The following is an 18,414-nucleotide window of genomic DNA, read 5'->3' as shown; positions in this document are numbered from 1 at the left end:
GTTGGTGATGTGTGAAGATGTTGCAAGCTGACACACTGGAAGACACCAGACTGAGCACCAGTCCCATCATGCTGCCTGACACATGAGCAGCCCAATCAGCCTGTGCTTGTGCACTCATGCCAGCTGGTGGGCTGTGCCCAAGGAGGCCAGAGGATTGGAGGAGGAGAGAGGTGTGCTCCTGTCACCTGCACCACTGCAAACCCTGCAGATCTGCTGATGCTCCATGGCTCCTGGCCACGGTCCTGTGACAGCTCACCCTGCCCCTGGCCAGCACAGTGACAGCAGCACAGACAGGGCAGCTGGCCTGCCAGGCTGTGTGAAAGCAGGAGGCAGCACCCCCTCCTTGGGGGAATGCAGGGCAGGGTCAGAGCTGAAGCTGTAAGGCTGCAACTGAAGAAGTCAGGGAAGGAGTGAAGGAGTTGTGGATATTTAAGGTGACAAAGGTGGGGAGGGGCCTGGAGCACAGCCCTGTGAGGAGAGGCTGAGGGGGCTGGGGGGGTGCAGCCTGCAGCAGAGGAGGCTCAGGGCAGAGCTCATTGCTGTCTGCAGCTGCCTGCAGGGAGGCTGTAGCCAGGTGGGGTTGGGCTCTGCTGCCAGGCAAGCAGCAACAGAAGAAGGGGACAGAGTGTCAAGTTGTGGCAGGGGAGGTCTAGGTCCTGTGTGATCTGCTCTGGGTGATCCTGCTCTGGCAGGGAGGCTGCACCAGATGAACTTTCAAGATCACTTCCAGCCCCTCACATTCTATGTTTCTGTGATTCCATGATCCAGCCTAGACCTCCCCTGTGCTGGAGGTGTTGAAGCCAAGCCTGGCTTGGGCACTCAGTGCCATGGTCTGGTTGCTTGGCCAGGGCTGGGTGCTAGGTTGGGGTGGCTGAGCTTGGAGCTCTCTTCCAGCCTCCTTGATTCTCTGATTCTGTGAATAACAGGGTTTGATGGAGAAAGTAAATGCATTTTCCTACTTGTGACACAATTCTCCTCCTGGCTGCCCCAGGCATGACAAGGGGCAGGGCTGTTTGTTTTGGGGAGGGGAAGTGATGAGCAAATCCTGCCAGGGTCAGCCCATGCCGTCACACACTGTTCAATGCTCTTTGGAACCAAACACCGTCAGAGAGAGGGATGGAAAGGGGGAACAGCTCCATCCTCCTCACCTGCCTTCCCCACCTCCAGCTGGAGAGGGGAAGCAAAGCTTGTGCTGAGTCCAGCTCCTTTCATGGAAGGGTAAATACAGCAGGTGTGATAACAGCCTTCTTGAAGGCTGCCTGGCACTGGGGAAAGGGAGCCTGGGCAGGGTGCTCCACTGCTTCCTTGGAGTCACAGACTCCTAGAATTATTTTGGTTAGAAGAGACTTTTCAGATTTGAAGTGCACTGCCAAGTTCACCACTAAATCATCTCACTCAGCACCACATCTACTCAGCTTTTAAAAGGCTCTTGGGATGGTGACTCCATCACTTCCCTGGGTACCCTGGTCCAGGCCTTGGCAACCTTTTCTCTGATGTCCAACTTAAATCTTCTCTGCTGCAACTTGGGGCTCTTTCCTATTGTCCTGTGCTTGTTCCATCTTCCCTATGAAGGGAGACTGAGAGCCCTGGGGCTGATTAGTCTGGAGAAGAGAAGACTGAGAGGGGATCTCATCAACATCTATAAATATGAGGGGTGGGTGTCAGATGCCTGGGACCAAGCTCTTTTCAGCAGCAATAAGACAAGGATCAGCAGCTACAAACTGGGACATAGAAGGTTTCACCTCAACATGAGGAGAAACTTCTTTACAGTGAAAGGGACAGAGCCCTGGAACAGGCTGCCCAGGGGAGTTGTGGAGTCTCCATCCCTTGAGACTTTCAAAACCCTCCTGGATGGGGTCCTCTGCAGACTATGATTGGTGATCCTGCTTTGGCAGGGAGGTTGGACTGGGGGATCTCTGGAGGTCCCTTTCAACCTCTAATACTCCATGATTCTAAGAAGAGACCAACTCCCACCTTCCTACAGTCTCAAACCTTGAGCAGCAGAAAATGCTGGCAAACAGTCACCAATGTGTAGAGAAGGTGGTGAGGCTGTTGCTGCTGGGCAGCTGTTGATTCATAGACACATGGAACAGTTTCAGTTAGAAGAGACCTTAAAGACCATCTACTTCCAAGCCCCCTGCCATGGACAGAGACACCTCTCACTTGATCAGACTGTATAGGCTGGATGTTAGGAGGAAGTTTTTTGTTGCGGTATGATTAGTGACTGTTAGGATCTTCAACCAAGTGGGCAGAGGTCCTGCATTCACTTTGGAAAGTGGGCATCAATCATAGAATCAGTCAGGGTTGGAAGGGACCACAGGGAGCAGCCAGTTCCAACTCCTCTGCCATGCCCTACCCTAGAGCAGGCTGCACACAGCCTCACACAGCCTGGCCTCAAACACCTCCAGCCATGGGGCCTCAACCACCTCCCTGGGCAACCCATTCCAGCCTCTCACCACTCTCCTGCTCAACAACTTCTTCCCATCTCCACTCTCACTCTCCCCACCTCCAGCTTTGCTCCATTCCCCCCACTCCTGACACTCCCTCACAGCCTCAAGAGTCCCTCCCCAGTTTTTTTGTAGCCCACTTCAGATCCTGGCAGGCCACAAGAAGGTCCCCTGGGAGCCTCCTCTGCTCCAGCCTGCACAGCTCCAACTCTTTGAGTCTGTGCTCACAGCAGAGCTGCTGCAGCCTCTGAGCATCCTCCTGGCCCTGCTCTGGACACTCTCCAGCATCTCCACAGCCCTCTTGTCCCAGGGGCTCCAGAGCTGGATGCAGTACTCCAGGTGGGGTCTCAGCAGAGCACAGCAGAGGGGCAGAATCCCCTCCCTGGCCCTGCTGGCCACACTTCTGCTGCTGCAGCCCAGGCTCTGCTTGGCTTTCTGGGCTGCAAGTGCACACTGCTGGCTCCTGCTGAGCTTCTCCTCCAGCAGCAGCCCCAAGTGCCTCTCCTCAGGGCTGCTCTCCAGACACTCACTGCCCAGACTGCATTGGTGCTTGGCATTGCCTTGAGCCAGCTGCAGGACCTTGCCCTTGGTCTTGTTGAATCTCCTGAGCTTGGCTTGTGCCCACCTCTGCATCCTGTCCAGCTCCCTCTGGATGGATCCCTGCCCCCCAGCCTGGCTGCTGCACCACACAGCTTGGTGTGGGCAGCAAACTTGCTGAGGCTGCACTCAGTGCCTCTTCCCATGGCACCCACAAAGATGTTGATCCAGACTGGTCCCAGGTCTGATCCCTGAGGGACTCCACTCACCATCATCAGAACTGGTTGCTGGTTTAGCCAGTTCCTGTTCCAAGCCACTTGGGAATACATGAGCCTGCACATGCCCACTTCTTTAAAAGGGATCCCAGGGCTCTATGAGCCTTGAGTCAAAATCAGCAGAGGAAACAAATAGCGATACAAGGTCACAGTTACTGGTTTGAGAAGAAGTTTAATTTTGAGAGTGAACAAAATAATAATATATCTGTTGCTTCACATCCTCCAAGAGCTGCAGGGGCCTGGACTGATTGAACATCCCTGTGAGGTAGGCTGGAATAGGTGGCCAAGGTGCTTTAAGTGGCTTGTGTATTGAAAGCAAAACAAGAAAAGGGAGTGACTTCAGCAAGGAAAAAGACCTGGATCTTCAGAAGCTGTGTGCTAACAGGACATGCCCTCTGGGAGCTTCTTTTGATGCTCATTTGCAGGAGGGTTTAGATAGAGGAGGAATCCATCAAAATCACCTCCTCAAGGCAGTGGAAATGTTGCTGGCACAAGGGCATGGACCCAGGAAAGCCTTCTCTTCTTACTCTTCTGTAATCCTGTAAGGACACAAAGGATGCTTGTTGTGTTGCTGCAGTCTCATCTAAATTCATGATCTAGAATCACAGGATCAAGCAGGTTGGAAGAGAGCTCCAAGCTCATCCAGTCCAACCTAGCACCCAGCCCTAGACAATCAACCAGACCATAGGATCATAGAATCAAGTAGGTTGGAAGAGACTCCCAAGCTCAGCCAGTCCAACCTAGCACCCAGCCCTCAACAAGCAACCAGACCATGGCACTAAGTGCCCCAGCCAGGCTTGGCTTCAACACCTCCAGCCACACAGACTCCACCACCTCCCTGGGCAGCCCATTCCAATGCCAATCACTCTCTCTGACAACAACTTCCTCCTAACATCCATCCTAGACCTGCTCTGCTCCTTCATTCTATGATTCTATGTCCCTGCAGGTTGGACCTCATCTAGTTGAAGATGTCACTGCAGGGAGGATTTGACCCATTAGGGGTCCCTTCCAAACTAACACATTCTCTGATACCATTATTCTATGATTAACAGCAAGTGGTCTCCATAGCCAGAAGCGAAATGCACACCCACTTGTCTCCAGTAACCTACTGACAAGACAAATACCCTCTTCACCTTTGTGCAAGTGGCACAGTGGTGGGAGGAAGGAGAGATCATAGAATCATAGAATCAGTCAGGGTTGGAAGGGAGCATAAGGAGCAGCCAGTTCCAACCCCCCTGCCATGCCCAGGGACACCCTACCCTAGAGCAGGCTGCACACAGCCTCAGCCAGCCTGGCCTCAAACACCTCCAGCCATGGGGCCTCAACCACCTCCCTGGGCAACCCATTCCAGCCTCTCACCACTCTCCTGCTCAACAACTTCCTCCTCACCTCCACTCTGACTCTCCCCACCTCCAGCTTTGCTCCACTCCCCCCAGTCCTGGCACTCCCTGATAGCCTCAAAAGTCCCTCCCCAGCGTTTTTGTAGCCCCCTTCAGATCCTGGAAGGCCACAAGAAGGTCCCCTGGGAGCCTCCTCTGCTCCAGCCTGCACAGCCCCAACTCTTTCAGTCTGCTCACAGCAGAGCTGCTGCAGCCTCTGAGCATCCTCCTGGCCCTGCTCTGGACAGATGGGAAGAGACTGAGAAGCATAGTTCTTTAAATATGTTCTCTCCTTTGAAACTGAGTTTTCTAGGCCATTTTAGCAATGAAAAGAACAGAGGAGACATTGTTTCCCTTGCTGAGTGAAAATGAATATATTTTCTTGGAGGAGGATAAAAAACCCCAAGCCCAAACCAATCTATTCTCCCATCACCATTCAAAATCATAGAATCACAGAACCATAGAATCAAGCAGGTTGGAAGAGACCTCCAAGCTCATCCAGTCCAACCTAGCTCCCAGCCCTATCCAGTCAACCAGACCATGGCACTAAGTGCCTCATCCAGGCTTTTCTTCAACACCTCCAGGGATGGCAACTCCACCACCTCCCTGAGCAGCCCATAAAGCAAAAACCAAAACAAGCAACCAACCAAAAGCCCAAAATACCCCAAAAAGTTTGAATTCTAGGAAATTTTTCCCTGAAGTCCTGAACTTTTGCTTTCACACAACTCCCATCAGCACAGATTTGTCTCCTTACACACACATCTACAATGGATCTATGGTGTCGATGCATTCCTCCATCTGCACTTCCCCACCAGCAGCTGCTCCTCAAGCCCCAAGGAGTTGTGTATCCTATCCAGAGTAACAGCAGATAGAATGTGTGAGCCAAAGTGTCCTCCATTGATGCCCTTTGGTCCCGTGGCACTTACTTTGAACAGCATTTCAGCATCCCTCCTTGGCAGGAGCCGGAGATGGCAAAGGTGGGTGGGCATGATATGGCACGGCAGAAGTTCCCCTGGCTCTTGCACTCTGCAGTGTCAGCAAACAGAGGTTCTGCAGAACCTGTGGGAAAAGGGAAACATTTTAAAAAATCAGGTTTCAGTCTAAAGTTAAAAAGAACAAAGCCACACTGAACAAGGTGCTGAGTTTTTAGGAGAAGTGCCATCGGGAGCAGAGATCTTCTTGGTCCCGGAGCACCATCCCACCAGCAGCATAGAATCATAGAACCAAGCAGGTTGGAAGAGAGCTCCAAGCTCAGCCAGTCCAACCTAGCACCCAGCCCTCAGAAACCAACCAGACCATGGCACTAAGTGCCCCAGCCAGGCTTGGCTTCAACACCTCCAGGCACACAGACTCCACCACCTCCCTGGGCAGCCCATTCCAATGCCAATCACTCTCTCTGACAACAACTTCCTCCTAACAGCCAGCCTAGACCTGCCCTGGCACAACTCTGTCCCCTTCTTCTGTTGCTGCTTGCCTGGCAGCAGAGCCCAACCCCACCTGGCTACAGCCTCCCTGCAGGCAGCTGCAGACAGCAATGAGCTCTGCCCTGAGCCTCCTCTGCTGCAGGCTGCACACCCCCAGCTCCCTCAGCCTCTCCTCACAGGGCTCTGCTCCAGGCCTTTCACCAGCCTTACTGCCCTTCTCTCAACACCTTCCAGCATCTCAGCAGGTTTTGCCTGACTGCTGATGGCAGTTTTTTTTCCATTCCATGCTCACAAGCCCTTTTGTTTGCAGGATTTGTTTTACTTCTCACCTGGAGCAGCCTGGAAGAGGAGGAGTACAATAGCGAAGAGCAGGTAGAGGACTCTCATGGCTGCCAGTGGGCTGTGGACGTCTGCTCCTGCGAAGCACCTGCAGTCGTGACAGAGGATGAAGTTTGTCTGAGGCACACCTGGGAAAGGCACCTGGTACTTATAGGGCTCAGGGCATTGTGCAAGTTTGATGGCTGAGTGCTTGGTCAATGAGTAACTGCAACCAATCTTCTGGAAAGCAGAGTGGTCGTCCCCCTGATTGCAGTGAAGTGCGCAGTGAACATGTTGCAAGCCCCAGGGGTGAATTTCCACTGACCGTGTCAGTTACATAATGTGCCCATCAGCCAAGGCCCACCCAGCTGCTGCAGCTCCCAGCTGCCTTCTGCAGGCCTGCATCCATCATAGGCACCAAGAAGAGTCATCGAATCATAGAATCAAGCATGTTGGAAGAGACCTCCAAGCTCAGCCAGCCCAACCTAGCACCCAGCCCTGGCCAAGCAACCAGACCATGGCACTAAGTGATAGAATCATAAAATCAAGCAGGCTGGAAGAGAGCTCCAAGCTCAGCCAGCCCAACCTAGCACCCAGCCCTGGCCAAGCAACCAGACCATGGCACTAAGTGCCCCAGCCAGGCTTGGCTTCAACACCTCCAGCCACACAGACTCCACCACCTCCCTGGGCAGCCCATTCCAATGCCAATCACTCTCTCTGACAACAACTTCCTAACAACATCCAGCCTAGACCTGTCCTGGCACAGCTTGAGACTCTGTCCCCTTCTTCTGTTGCTGCTTGCCTGGCAGCAGAGCCCAACCCCACCTGGCTACAGCCTCTCCTCAGATAGCTGTAGACTAGGTCAGGTGGAGGGCTTGGGAGTCAGCCACCATTGGATTCTGGGCTCAGTGCTGACCCTGGATCCTCACTCACTGACAAGACACTCAATATTTTGTCTCCACCACCCCATTCCTGCCACCAGGTGGATGATGTCAAAGGAAGGGGAATGCATTGAGAAAGATTTGAGACAGTGCAGCTTTGCTTTGCCACTTGTGGAACAGATTTCAGGACATAAAATCAGAGTCATATCATGATTTGGGTTGAAAGGGACCTTTAAAGATCATCTAGTCCGACCTCACCACAGTGAGCAGGTGCTAGAGCAGGTTGTTTATAGCCCAATTCAACCAACCTGCTCTTGGCAGCTTCCAGAGTTAAGGAATCTGCCATCTCTCTGTGCCAGTGCTTCACCATTCACTATTTACCTGTGAGCAGAGCCCAGCAGCAGCCTCTCTTTCAGGTAGCTGCAGACAGCAGTGAGGTCTCCCCACAGCCTCCTGTTCTCTAAACTAACCATCCCCTCATCCTTCAGTCACTCCTCATAACTCCTTCAGTCACTCTTCTCCAGGCCCTTCCCCAGCTCCGCTGCCCTCCTGGGCACTCCTGGTTTATCTAGCTCCAGCCTTGCAGCCACAGCCATGGACACCTCCCACCAGAACAACTTGCTCAAAGCCTCATCTAACCTGGCCTTGAACACCTCCAGGGAAGGAGCATCCATGACCTCCCTGGGCAACCTGTGCCAGTGTCTCACATCCCTACTGATAAGAATTTCTTTCTGATATCCAGTCTAAATCTGCCTGACTGCCACAGCCTTGTACCCCCAGGAGTCCTCCTTTGGCCAGGCCCTGGCACACACAGTAAGCAGGCTGCTCTCTGACAAAGCCCAGGCATTTTGCAGTTCCTAACTCCCCACTTCAGGAGAACCAAGCACATAGAATCATAGAAGCAGTCAGGGTTGGAAGGGAGCACAAGGACCATCTAGTACCAGCCCCCCTGCCATGCCCAGGGACACCCTACCCTAGAGCAGGCTGCACACAGCCTCAGCCAGCCTGGCCTCAAACACCTCCAGCCCTGGGGCCTCAACCACCTCCCTGGGCAACCCCTGCCAGCCTCTCACCACTCTCACTGGAATGGGCTGCCCAGGGAGGTGGTGGAGTCACCATCCCTGCAGGTGTTGCAGCCAAGCCTGGCTGGGGCACTTAGTGCCATGGTCTGGTTGCTTGGCCAGGGCTGGGTGCTAGGTTGGACTGGCTGAGCTTGGAGCTCTCTTCTAACCTGCTTGATTCTATCATTCATGCTGAGGAAGTTCCTTCTCACCTTCACTCTGACTCTCCCCACCTCCACCTTTGCTCTATTCTCCCCAGTCCTGTCACTCCCTGACAGCCTAAAAAGTCCCTGCCCAGCTCTTTTGTAGGCCACTTCAGATGCTGGAAGGACCTGCTGGAAAGAGCCCATCTGAGAGCCACAGAGATGTCTGGGGGACTTGAGCATCTGCTCTGCAGAGGGAGACTGAAAAACCTGGGGCTGGTTAGTCTGGAGAAGAGAAGGCTGAGAGGAGACCTGATCGATGTGCACCAATATCTAAGGGGTCACATGGATGGGATCAATCTCTTTTTGATGGTCAGCAGCAATAAGACAAAGAGCAACAGCTACAAAAAAGTGTGGCCAGCAGGGCCAGGGAGGAGATTCTCCTCCTCTACTGTGCTCTGCTGAGACCCCACCTGGAGTCCTGCATCCAGTTCTGGAGCCCCTGGGACAAGAGGGATGTGGAGATGCTGGAGAGTGTCCAGAGCAGGGCCAGGAGGATGCTCAGAGGCTGCAGCAGCTCTGCTGTGAGCACAGACTGAAAGAGTTGGGGCTGTGCAGGCTGGAGCAGAGGAGGCTCCCCGGGGACCTTCTTGTGGCCTGCCAGGATCTGAAGGGGCCTCCAAAAAAGCTGGGGAGGGACTTTTGAGGATATCAGGGAGTGGCAGGAGTGGGGGGGAATGGAGTAAAGCTGGAGGTGGGGAGAGTGAGAGTGGAGGTGAGGAGGAAGTTGTTGAGTAGGAGAGTGGTGAGAGGCTGGAATGGGTTGCCCAGGGAGGTGGTTGAGGCCCCATGGCTGGAGGTGTTTGAGGCCAGGCTGGCTGAGGCTGTGTGCAGCCTGCTCTAGGGTAGGGTGTCCCTGGGCATGGCAGGGGGGTTGGAACTGGCTGCTCCTTGTGCTCCCTTCCAACCCTGACTTCTGTGTTTCCATGATTCTATAAACTGGAACAGAGAAGGTTTCATCTCAACATGAAGGGAAACTTCTTTACAATGAGGGTGACAGCCCTGGAGCAGGCTGCCTGGAGAAGCTGGGGAGTCTCCTTCTCTGGAGACTTTCAAAACCCTCCCTGATGGTTTCCTGTGCAAACTACCCTGAGTGATGCTGCCTTGGCCAGGGAGGTTGGACTGGATAATCTCTGGAGGTCCCTTCCAACCTGTAAGGTTCTGTGATTCTGGTTCAGTGGTTTGCTTCCTTATTACCTTGTTGGTCCTATTTAACCGGGAGCTAATGGACTTTTTATTCCAGGAGTATTCCTAGGATGAAAACATCACCGACCTTGGTGTTTCATTTGCATGCTAATGGCCAGGCTTAAGCACCTGAGAAAGTAGCAGTGAGGTGAGCTCCTCCAGTGCTTCTGCAGTGAATAACAGCAAGATAAACATTGATTTCCCTCTTTCACCCATAAAATCTGATTAGCCAAGAAATGTCAAGCACTGCAAAATGCCTTTTGGTGGTTTTGTTTTTGTACCCTTGCCTTGGAAATGAGCTCTTATTTATTTATTTATTCAATCCTTGGTTTAAGTAATTGTTTTATTGGTTTATTTCTTGTTGTATTGCTTTATTTATTGTTTTATTCTTTTATTTATTGTTTTATTCTTTTATTTATTGTTTTATTCTTTAATTTATAAGTTTATTCTTTTATTTCTTGTTTTATTCTTTAATTTATAAGTTTATTCTTTTATTTCTTATTTCATCCTTTTATTTATTGTTTCATTCATCCTTTTTGTCACTGCCTTAGCTTTCCCCATTTATAACAGAGAGAAGAGCTGTTTTGTCACTCTGCTCATTTCTTTTTCAGGCAAGTGGGACTCTTGCCCAGGTGGCCAAGAAAGCTAATGGCATCCTGGGCTGGGTCAGAAATAATGTGCCCAGCAGGACCAGGAAAGTCATTCTGCCCCTGTGCTCAGTGCTGAGAAGGTCATACCTGGAGTGCTGTGTCCAGTTCTGGGCTCCTCCATTGCAGAGAGATGTTGAGGTGCTGGAAGGTGTTTGGAGAAGGGCAGCAAGGCTGGGGAGGGGCCTGGAGCACAGCCCTGTGAGGAGAGGCTGAGGGAGCTGGGGGTGTGCAGCCTGCAGCAGAGGAGGCTCAGGGCAGAGCTCATTGCTGCCTGCAGCTGCCTGCAGGGAGGCTGTAGCCAGGTGGGGTTGGGCTCTGCTGCCAGGCAAGCAGCAACAGAACAAGGGAACACAGCCTCAAGCTGTGCCAAGGCAGATTCAGGCTGGATGTGAGGAGGAAGTTCCTGGCAGAGAGAGTGATTGGCATTGGAATGGGCTGCCCAGGGAGGTGGTGGAGTCTGTGTGGCTGGAGGTGTTGAAGCCAAGCCTGGCTGGGGCACTTAGTGCCATGGTCTGGTTGATTGTTGAGGGCTGGGTGCTAGGTTGGGCTGGCTGAGCTTGGAGCTCTCTTCCAAGCTGGTTGGTTCTATGATTCTAACATTTTAAGCCCTGCTAGCACAGGCAGCTTGAAAATATCATTCAGAGCAGAAGGAAAATTCCATGACTTTGAATCCTACTAAAAGCCAAGGCAGGTGCAAGCTGGTTGCTAAAAAACCAGCCCAAACTTGTATTAAACACCTGAGGAGCAGAGCAATTTATGCAGCACAGCAGTGACCTGGGGCTGGAACATGACAGTGTCGGTGTGGAGCTGTGTGCCACTGTAGTCAGGTTCTGGAAGGAGTCCTAAAGATCTCTGTTGAACATTAACTTCCAGACAGGAGCTGGGAGCTCAAGGAATTGTACAAACCTACCCTAGAGACATTGAGATCTCTAAGCAATAGGTGGTGGGTGGGCTTGAAACCTTATGTGAGAGCAGCACAATGCAAACTCACTTTAAAATCACAGAATCATAGAATCAAGCAGGTTGGAAGAGACCTCCAAGCTCAGCCAGTCCAACCTAGCACCCAGCCCTGGCCAAGCAACCAGACCATGGCACTAAGTGCCCCAGCCAGGCTTGGCTTCAACACCTCCAGCCATAGCAACTCCACCACCTCCCTGGGCAGCCCATTCCAATGCCAATCACTCTCTCTGGCAAGAAGAATAGGCATAGGAGGTTCCATGTGAACCTGAGGAAGAATTTTTTCCCTGTGAGGGTGACAGGGCACTGGAACAGGCTGCTCAGGGGGGTTGTGGAGTCTCCCTCTCTGGAGATATCTAAGAACCACCTAGATGCATTCCAGTGTGATATGCTCTAGGTGGCCCTGCACTGGCAGGGGGCTTGGACCAGATGAGCTCTGAGGTCCCTTCCAGCCCCTGACCTTCTATGGTTCTATGATTCCACCTGATTAGATGCAAATACAGACTGAGAAGCTATACTTCTGTGCTAGCAACAGTGCCTTCCCTAGGTCCTGAGATCCTGTGGCATGGTGTGACTCATACTGTGCAACTGCCTTAGCTTCCAAACTAAGGTGGCCACATCCATTGCCCACTGGAATAGTCTTTAGCCAGGACTAATCACTGAAACAGCCCAGCAATTTGTGTCAGAGAGCTAGAAGAGGCCAAAACTCTCAGGGCACTTCTAATAGTCTAACACTGTGGATGATCAAGTTTCAGTGATCATGTCATGGCACTTCTTAATCTTGTTTGTACAGACACAGAGAGGTCAGCAGGATCACAGAGGGGTCAGCTGAATCATTGCTCAGATGCTCAGACTCTACTAACTGCATTAGCTACAACTCAGTAGGTTATAATGAGATTTTGGATGTAGCAGGCACAATGGGCTGGCCTGTTACAGATGAAAGCAGCATGCATATGGAGGTGGATGTCAATGCCACACTCATCTGTGACATGGAGATCACCCCAGTTCTGGTGGCTGCAGCATCAGCAGCTTCCTGCCACGCAGAATCACAGAGTTAACCAGGTTGGAAAAGACCTTTGAGATCATCCAGTCCAGCCTATCACCTAACACCTTCTAATCAACCAGACCATGGCACTAAGTGCCCCAGCCAGGCTTGGCTTCAACACCTCCAGGCACACAGACTCCACCACCTCCCTGGGCAGCCCATTCCAATGCCAATCACTCTCTCTGACAACAACTTCCTAACAACATCCAGCCTAGACCTCCCCTGGCACAACTTGACACTCTGTCCCCTTCTTCTCTTGCTGCTTGTCTGGCAGCAGAGCCCAACCTCACCTGGCTGCAGCCTCCCTTCAGGGAGTTGCAGACAGCAATGAGCTCTGCCCTGAGCCTCCTCTTCTGCAGGCTGCACACCCCCAGCTCCCTCAGCTGCTCCTCTTAGAGTTTCTGCTCCAGCCCTGCCACCAGCCTTGATGGCCTTCCCTGGACACCTTCCAAGCACCAACAAGAGCCAGAGGAGCTGCAGTGATTTTAGTTCTGATGAGTGTAAAAGTAGAGTCAAGAGGAACCCACATGAGGCATCACAAGATTAGAGCTTTTGGTGCAACCTCTTCCAGGGTTTCATCACCCTCACTGGAAAGAATTTCTTCCCAATCTCCAGTCTAACTCTGCCCTCCTCGAGCTTAAATCCAATCCTTCTCTTCCCATCACTACAAGTCCTTGTGAGAAGTTCCTTCCCATCCTTCTCATAGGCCTCCTTCAGGTACTGGAAGGCTGCTCCAAGATCTCCCTGGAGCTTTCTCTTCTTCAGGCCGAACAGATCCAACTCTCTCAACCTGTCCCCACAGGGGAGGTTCTCCTGCCCTCTGATCATCTTTATGGTGCTCCTCTGGACCTGATCCAGCAGTTCTATGTCCTTCTTATGCTGTAGGCACCAGAACTGTTGCCTACAAACTGCAGATAGGGTCTCATGAGAGCATAGAGGGGAAGAGTCACCCCCAACCAGCCTTGTCCTGCTGGTCACACGTCATGTTCAGAGGCACAGAGGACATTACATTCCCAGTGCTGACTTCCAGCATTGCCATGTGAAGTTCTATCTGATGTTGATTGACTGTATGGATTGCAACATGAGGAGACAGGCAGTTAAGATCAACCAAGGGTAGGTAATAATTGACTAAGATCCCAGACCTCAGCATTGCAGCATCCCTGAGCTTTACGTGCACAGACTCTCGCCTGCCTCCCTCTTGTGCCGTTCAGCAGAGCCAGAAAGTCTCTCACACCTCAGGGGTCATTGACTGCTCTGCTCTGATTTTCCTTCATCTAAAACCATTCTAGTATTGTATGAAGAATGCTGTAACAGGTTTCTTTGACAGAGGACCATTCTGGCTGTCACAGGCAGAGTGAGAGAGGATGGGAAAACAGAGGTCTTGTGCATCCATTTAGCTTGTGTGAGAGGGCATCACACACTGTGCTGACAGGTGACATGGGCATGTCTTGCACAGGAGAAAAGCAGATCTGTTAGAGGATCTCTACTAACATGAGGCATCATCATCCCTCATAGAATCATAGTTCCATAGAGCAGTTTGGGGGGAAGGGACTTTGAAAGAGCATCTAGGCCAGCACCTCTAGAGTGAGCAGAAACACATAATCAAGCAGGTTGGAAGAGAGCTCCAAGCTCATACAGTCCAACTTAGCACCCAGCCCTGGCCAAGCAACCAGACCATGGCACTAAGTGTCCCAGCCAGGCTTGGCTTCAACACCTCCAGGGATGGCAACTCCATCACCTCCCTGGGCAGCCCATTCCAATGCCAGTCACTCTCTCTGACAACAACTTCCTCCTCACATCCAGCCTAGACCTGCCCTGGCACAGCTTGAGACTGTCCCCTTCTTCTGTTGCTGCTTGCCTGGCAGCAGAGCCCAAACCCAGCTGGCTACAGCCTCCCCTCAGGTAGCTGCAGACAGCAATGAGCTCTGCCCTGAGCCTCCTCTGCTGCAGGCTGCACACCCCCAGCTCCCTCAGCAGCTCCTTGAGACAGCACAGAGAAAGGGAGGTGGTGGAGTCTCTGTGCCTGGAGGTGTTGAAGCCAAGCCTGGCTGGGGCACTTAGTGCCATGGTCTGGTTGCTTGGCCAGGGCTGGGTGCTAGGTTGGACTGGCTGAGCTTGGAGCTCTCTTCCAACCTGCTTGATTCAAGAAAAAAAAAATTAAAGAGAAGGTACCACAAATCTGACAACAAAACATGTCCCTGGAGCTGCATATGATAACTTGAAACACAATGCTTTAAAGAACAAGGGAAAGAAGGTACCTGGAGGAGCCCTTTCTAGCCAACACCTCATTACTTCAGTTTGCTTGGTTACCCATTTCTAGCCCTCTGCAAAGTAGCTCACAACATCAGAGGGCAAAACCTTCTTATGTAAACCTTTGTGTAATCAATTTCATCATCAATTTCTAATGAACTAATCAGTGCATTGTGTAATGGATGCTGGCACTGGAGGTGGCATTTGCTTTCCACCACTTAGTGGGCTGTGTCTGCTGGGGGTGGGAAGAGAGCCTGTGCCTGGCTGCAGCCCAAGAGCTCACTCTTTGTGACATCACCAATTCTTCCCAGTCTCTAGGGTTAGGTTGAGATAAGCATCAGGAGAGTCTCTGGGAGCACCATGGAAATCTGTTTTCTGCCTCTCTCCTTGTTTCATTTCCCCATCCCTGGGTGGTATTTCCTTACTACTCTGGTCCCCATGCTGGTGTATGAGGCTTGGTCCTATCTGAAGTGAAAGCAGGACTGGTACTTGAGCACCCACAGAGAGCAGCAGCACAAGTCCCTCAAAAGGAAAAGGAAAGCACTGATATGCTAACTGTGGAATCATAGAATCATAGAACCAGCAAGGATGGAAGAGACCTCCAAGCTCATCCAGCCCAACCTAGCACCCAGCCCTCAACAAGCAACCAGACCATGGCACTAAGTGCCCCAGACAGGCTTGGCTTCAACACCTCCAGGCACAGAGACTCCACCACCTCCCTGGGCAGCCCATTCCAACGCCAATCACTCTCTCTGACAACAACTTCCTCCTAACAGCCAGCCTAGACCTGCCCTGACACAACTTGAAGCTATGTCCCCTTATTCTCTTGCTGCTTGCCTGGCAGCAGAGCCCAACCCCACCTGGCTACAGCCTCCCTGCAGGCAGCTGCAGACAGCAATGAAGTCTGCCCTGAGCCTCCTCTGCTGCAGGCTGCACACCCCCAGCTCCCTCAGCCTCTCCTCACAGGGCTCTGCTTCAGGCCCCTCTCCAGCCTTGCTGCCCTTCTCCAAACACCTTCCAGCACCTCAACATCTCTCTTGAATTGAGGAGCCCAGAACTGGACACAGCACTCAAGGGGTGGCCTGAGCAGTGCTGAGCACAGGGGCACAAGAACCTCCCTTGTCCTGCTGCCCACACTGCTCCTGAGCCAGCCCAGGATGCCATTGGCTCTGCTGCCCACCTGGGCACTGCTGCCTCCTCTTCATCTCCTCTCTCCCAGCACCCCCAGGGCCCTCTCTGCCTGGCTGCCCTCAGCCACTCTGGCCTCAGCCTTGCTCACAGACATGCTGGCTAGGCACAAACCAGTTTGATTTTCATCTGCCTAAGTTGGCAAAACTCTCAAGGCCATTTGCAGGTAGCCAAACCACAACATCTAAGAGGAGCACAAAGTTCCCCACAGAACCACCCACAGCTCACAGGTCCCATGGCCCCACGCAGGGCTCTGCTGGGAAACCACACTTTTAATGGCAGCATCTCAAACCACATCCCTACACCCCCACACTTCCTAGGATGGAATTCCTGCTGGGTAATGAGCCAGACACTGCCAGGCAAATGACCTTTGAAAAGGCTGAGACTTTCTAGCACCACTGCAGGCAGCATTTCTCAACAGTCCCCTCTACACTTTGCACACCCACGCAGCTGTACAGCACAGCTGCCCCCACGCTTCACCCTCATCTCCAGTCCTTCGGGGGGGACACTGTGTACCAGCCTGTGGGTGTTGGTACAATGATTGTGTGTGAAACTTTGGTCCTGGTGAGGATTTAGAGTACTACAGCAAAATGGTTAACTCCTTGCTGATAGAAACATAGAACCATGGAATCACAGAATGGTTTAGGTTGGAAGGGGCCTCAAAGATCAGCCAGTTCCAACCCACTTGAACACCTCCAGGGAGGTTGTGGAGCACAGAAGCACCCAATGTGATTAAAGATCAAAGATCTCATTGGGTGCTTCTGTGCTCCACAACCTCCCTGGGCAACCTGTGCCAGTGTCTCACCACCCTCACTGCAAACAACTTCTGCCTAATATCCACTTTCAATCTCCCCTCTGCCACTTCAAACCCATTTCTCCTCCTCCTGCCATTACCAGACCTTGTCAATAGTCCCTCCCCAGCCTTCCTGTAGCCCCCATCAGATACTGGAAGGCCACTCCAAGGTCTCCTCCAAGTCTTCTCTTCTCCAGGCTGCAGAACCCCAACTTGAGACTGTGTCATCTTGTTCTCTTGCTGCTTGCCTGGCAGCAGAGCCCAACCCCACCTGGCTACAGCCTCCCTGCAGGCAGCTGCAGACAGCAATGAGCTCTGCCCTGAGCCTCCTCTGCTGCAGGCTGCACACCCCCAGCTCCCTCAGCCTCTCCTCACAGGGATGTGCTCCAGGCCCCTCCTCAGCCTTGCTGCCCTGCTCCAAACACCTTCCAGCACCTCAACATCTCTCTGCAATGGAGGATCCCAGAACTGGACACAGCACTCAAGCTGTGGCCTCAGCAGTGCTGAGCACAGGGGTACAAGAACCTCCCTTGTATAGACTGCATATTAGGAGGAAGTTGTTGTCAGAGAGAGTGACTGGCATTGGAATGGGCTGCCCAGGGAGGTGATGGAGTTGCCATCCCTGGAGGTGTTGAAGCCAAGCCTGGCTGGGGCAATTAGTGCCATGGTCTGGTTGCTTGTTGAGAGCTGGGTGCTAGGTTGGACTGGCTGAGCTTGGAGCTCTCTTCCAACCTGGTCGATGCTATGGTTCTCTGCTATCCCTTCCAGCGTGGACAATGGCAAGCAGATCAGGCTCACCTGGCTGCTTCTCTCACATGCCTGTAACCCAAAAAGAGCTGTCCCAGCAGATGGCTGCAAAGCCTGACTACAGCCATGAAGTGCTTACTCCCACAGCATGGTACCGGCAGCATCCAATGCGCTTACACATTAACCAACAGAGAGGTGGTGACATCTGGAGGACAGATGAGGATGAAGTCCTCTGCTCACAACCACTTTGCAGCACGTCAGGAGTTCTTGTGGCGTGGAACAGGGACCCTTAGGTCTATATTCATCAGATGAGTGGTAAGGGTAATAGTGGAAAGATCTACACTTTGGGGTTTTGGTACAAGTGCAATCACCCTGAAGGACCTGGTCTTCAGATTCTCAGATTCTTCAACCTTCTATCTGTCTCTGTGCTTCCCAGGCAATGTCAGCCTTAAGGCTTTCCCAGGGCTCTCTAGAGCTGTGACATCCATCTGCAGAATGGTCTCAGCCCAGGAGTTGTCTATGTTGCCCTCTGTCCCCATACCCTAAGATATTTGTGGATGGCTCCAGGCAAGCTAAGGGCAGAAAAGGGATTTTCCAGGGCTGTGTGGCTAGACAGGGCAGCCTGTGGCCAGTTAAATCATGCTCCTTACACTTTCAGGTCAGCAGCACTGCCAAACCTCATGCACAATCCCATCAACCCATGAATCCATGGAAATCACCTGTTTTGAAACACCCTCTGCTGGATCACACAATCACAGGATGCCAGGGGCTGGAAGGCACCTCCAAGGCTCATCCAGCCCAACCCCCCTGCCAGAGCAGCAGCACCTAGAGCAGATCACACAGGAACACATCCAGGCAGGTCTTCAATCTCTCCAGAGAGGGAGACTCCACACCCACCCTGGGCATCCTGTGCCAGGGCTCTGTCACCCTCACAGGGAAAAAATTCCTCCTCATGGTTGCATGAAACTTCCTATGCCTCAGCTTCCACCCATTGCCCCCTGTGCTGGCATCAGGCACTACTGAGCAGGGGCTGGCTGCACCCTCCTGGCATTCACTGTGCTAGTTTGAAGCTAG

The 18,414-nt window shown here is 52.5% G+C and overlaps 1 protein-coding gene across 1 annotated transcript; it reads right to left on the bottom strand.

Moving 5' to 3' along the window:
- Positions 1 to 5,560: 5,560 nt before the first annotated feature.
- Positions 5,561 to 6,514, bottom strand: LOC135177183 (gallinacin-10-like). Its single transcript, XM_064146833.1, has 2 exons — positions 6,392 to 6,514; positions 5,561 to 5,697 (listed from the first exon to the last, which is right to left on the bottom strand). The coding sequence occupies exons 1-2, from the start codon at positions 6,447 to 6,449 to the stop codon at positions 5,561 to 5,563; spliced, it is 195 nt and encodes a 64-aa protein (XP_064002903.1). The 5' UTR covers positions 6,450 to 6,514.
- Between the last annotated feature and the right edge of the window lie 11,900 nt (positions 6,515 to 18,414).

This window comes from Pogoniulus pusillus, chromosome 7 (assembly GCF_015220805.1).
Source record: "Pogoniulus pusillus isolate bPogPus1 chromosome 7, bPogPus1.pri, whole genome shotgun sequence".
NCBI classification, from domain to species: Eukaryota; Metazoa; Chordata; class Aves; order Piciformes; family Lybiidae; genus Pogoniulus; species Pogoniulus pusillus.
This window is presented reverse-complemented; position numbering and strand designations above follow the sequence as displayed.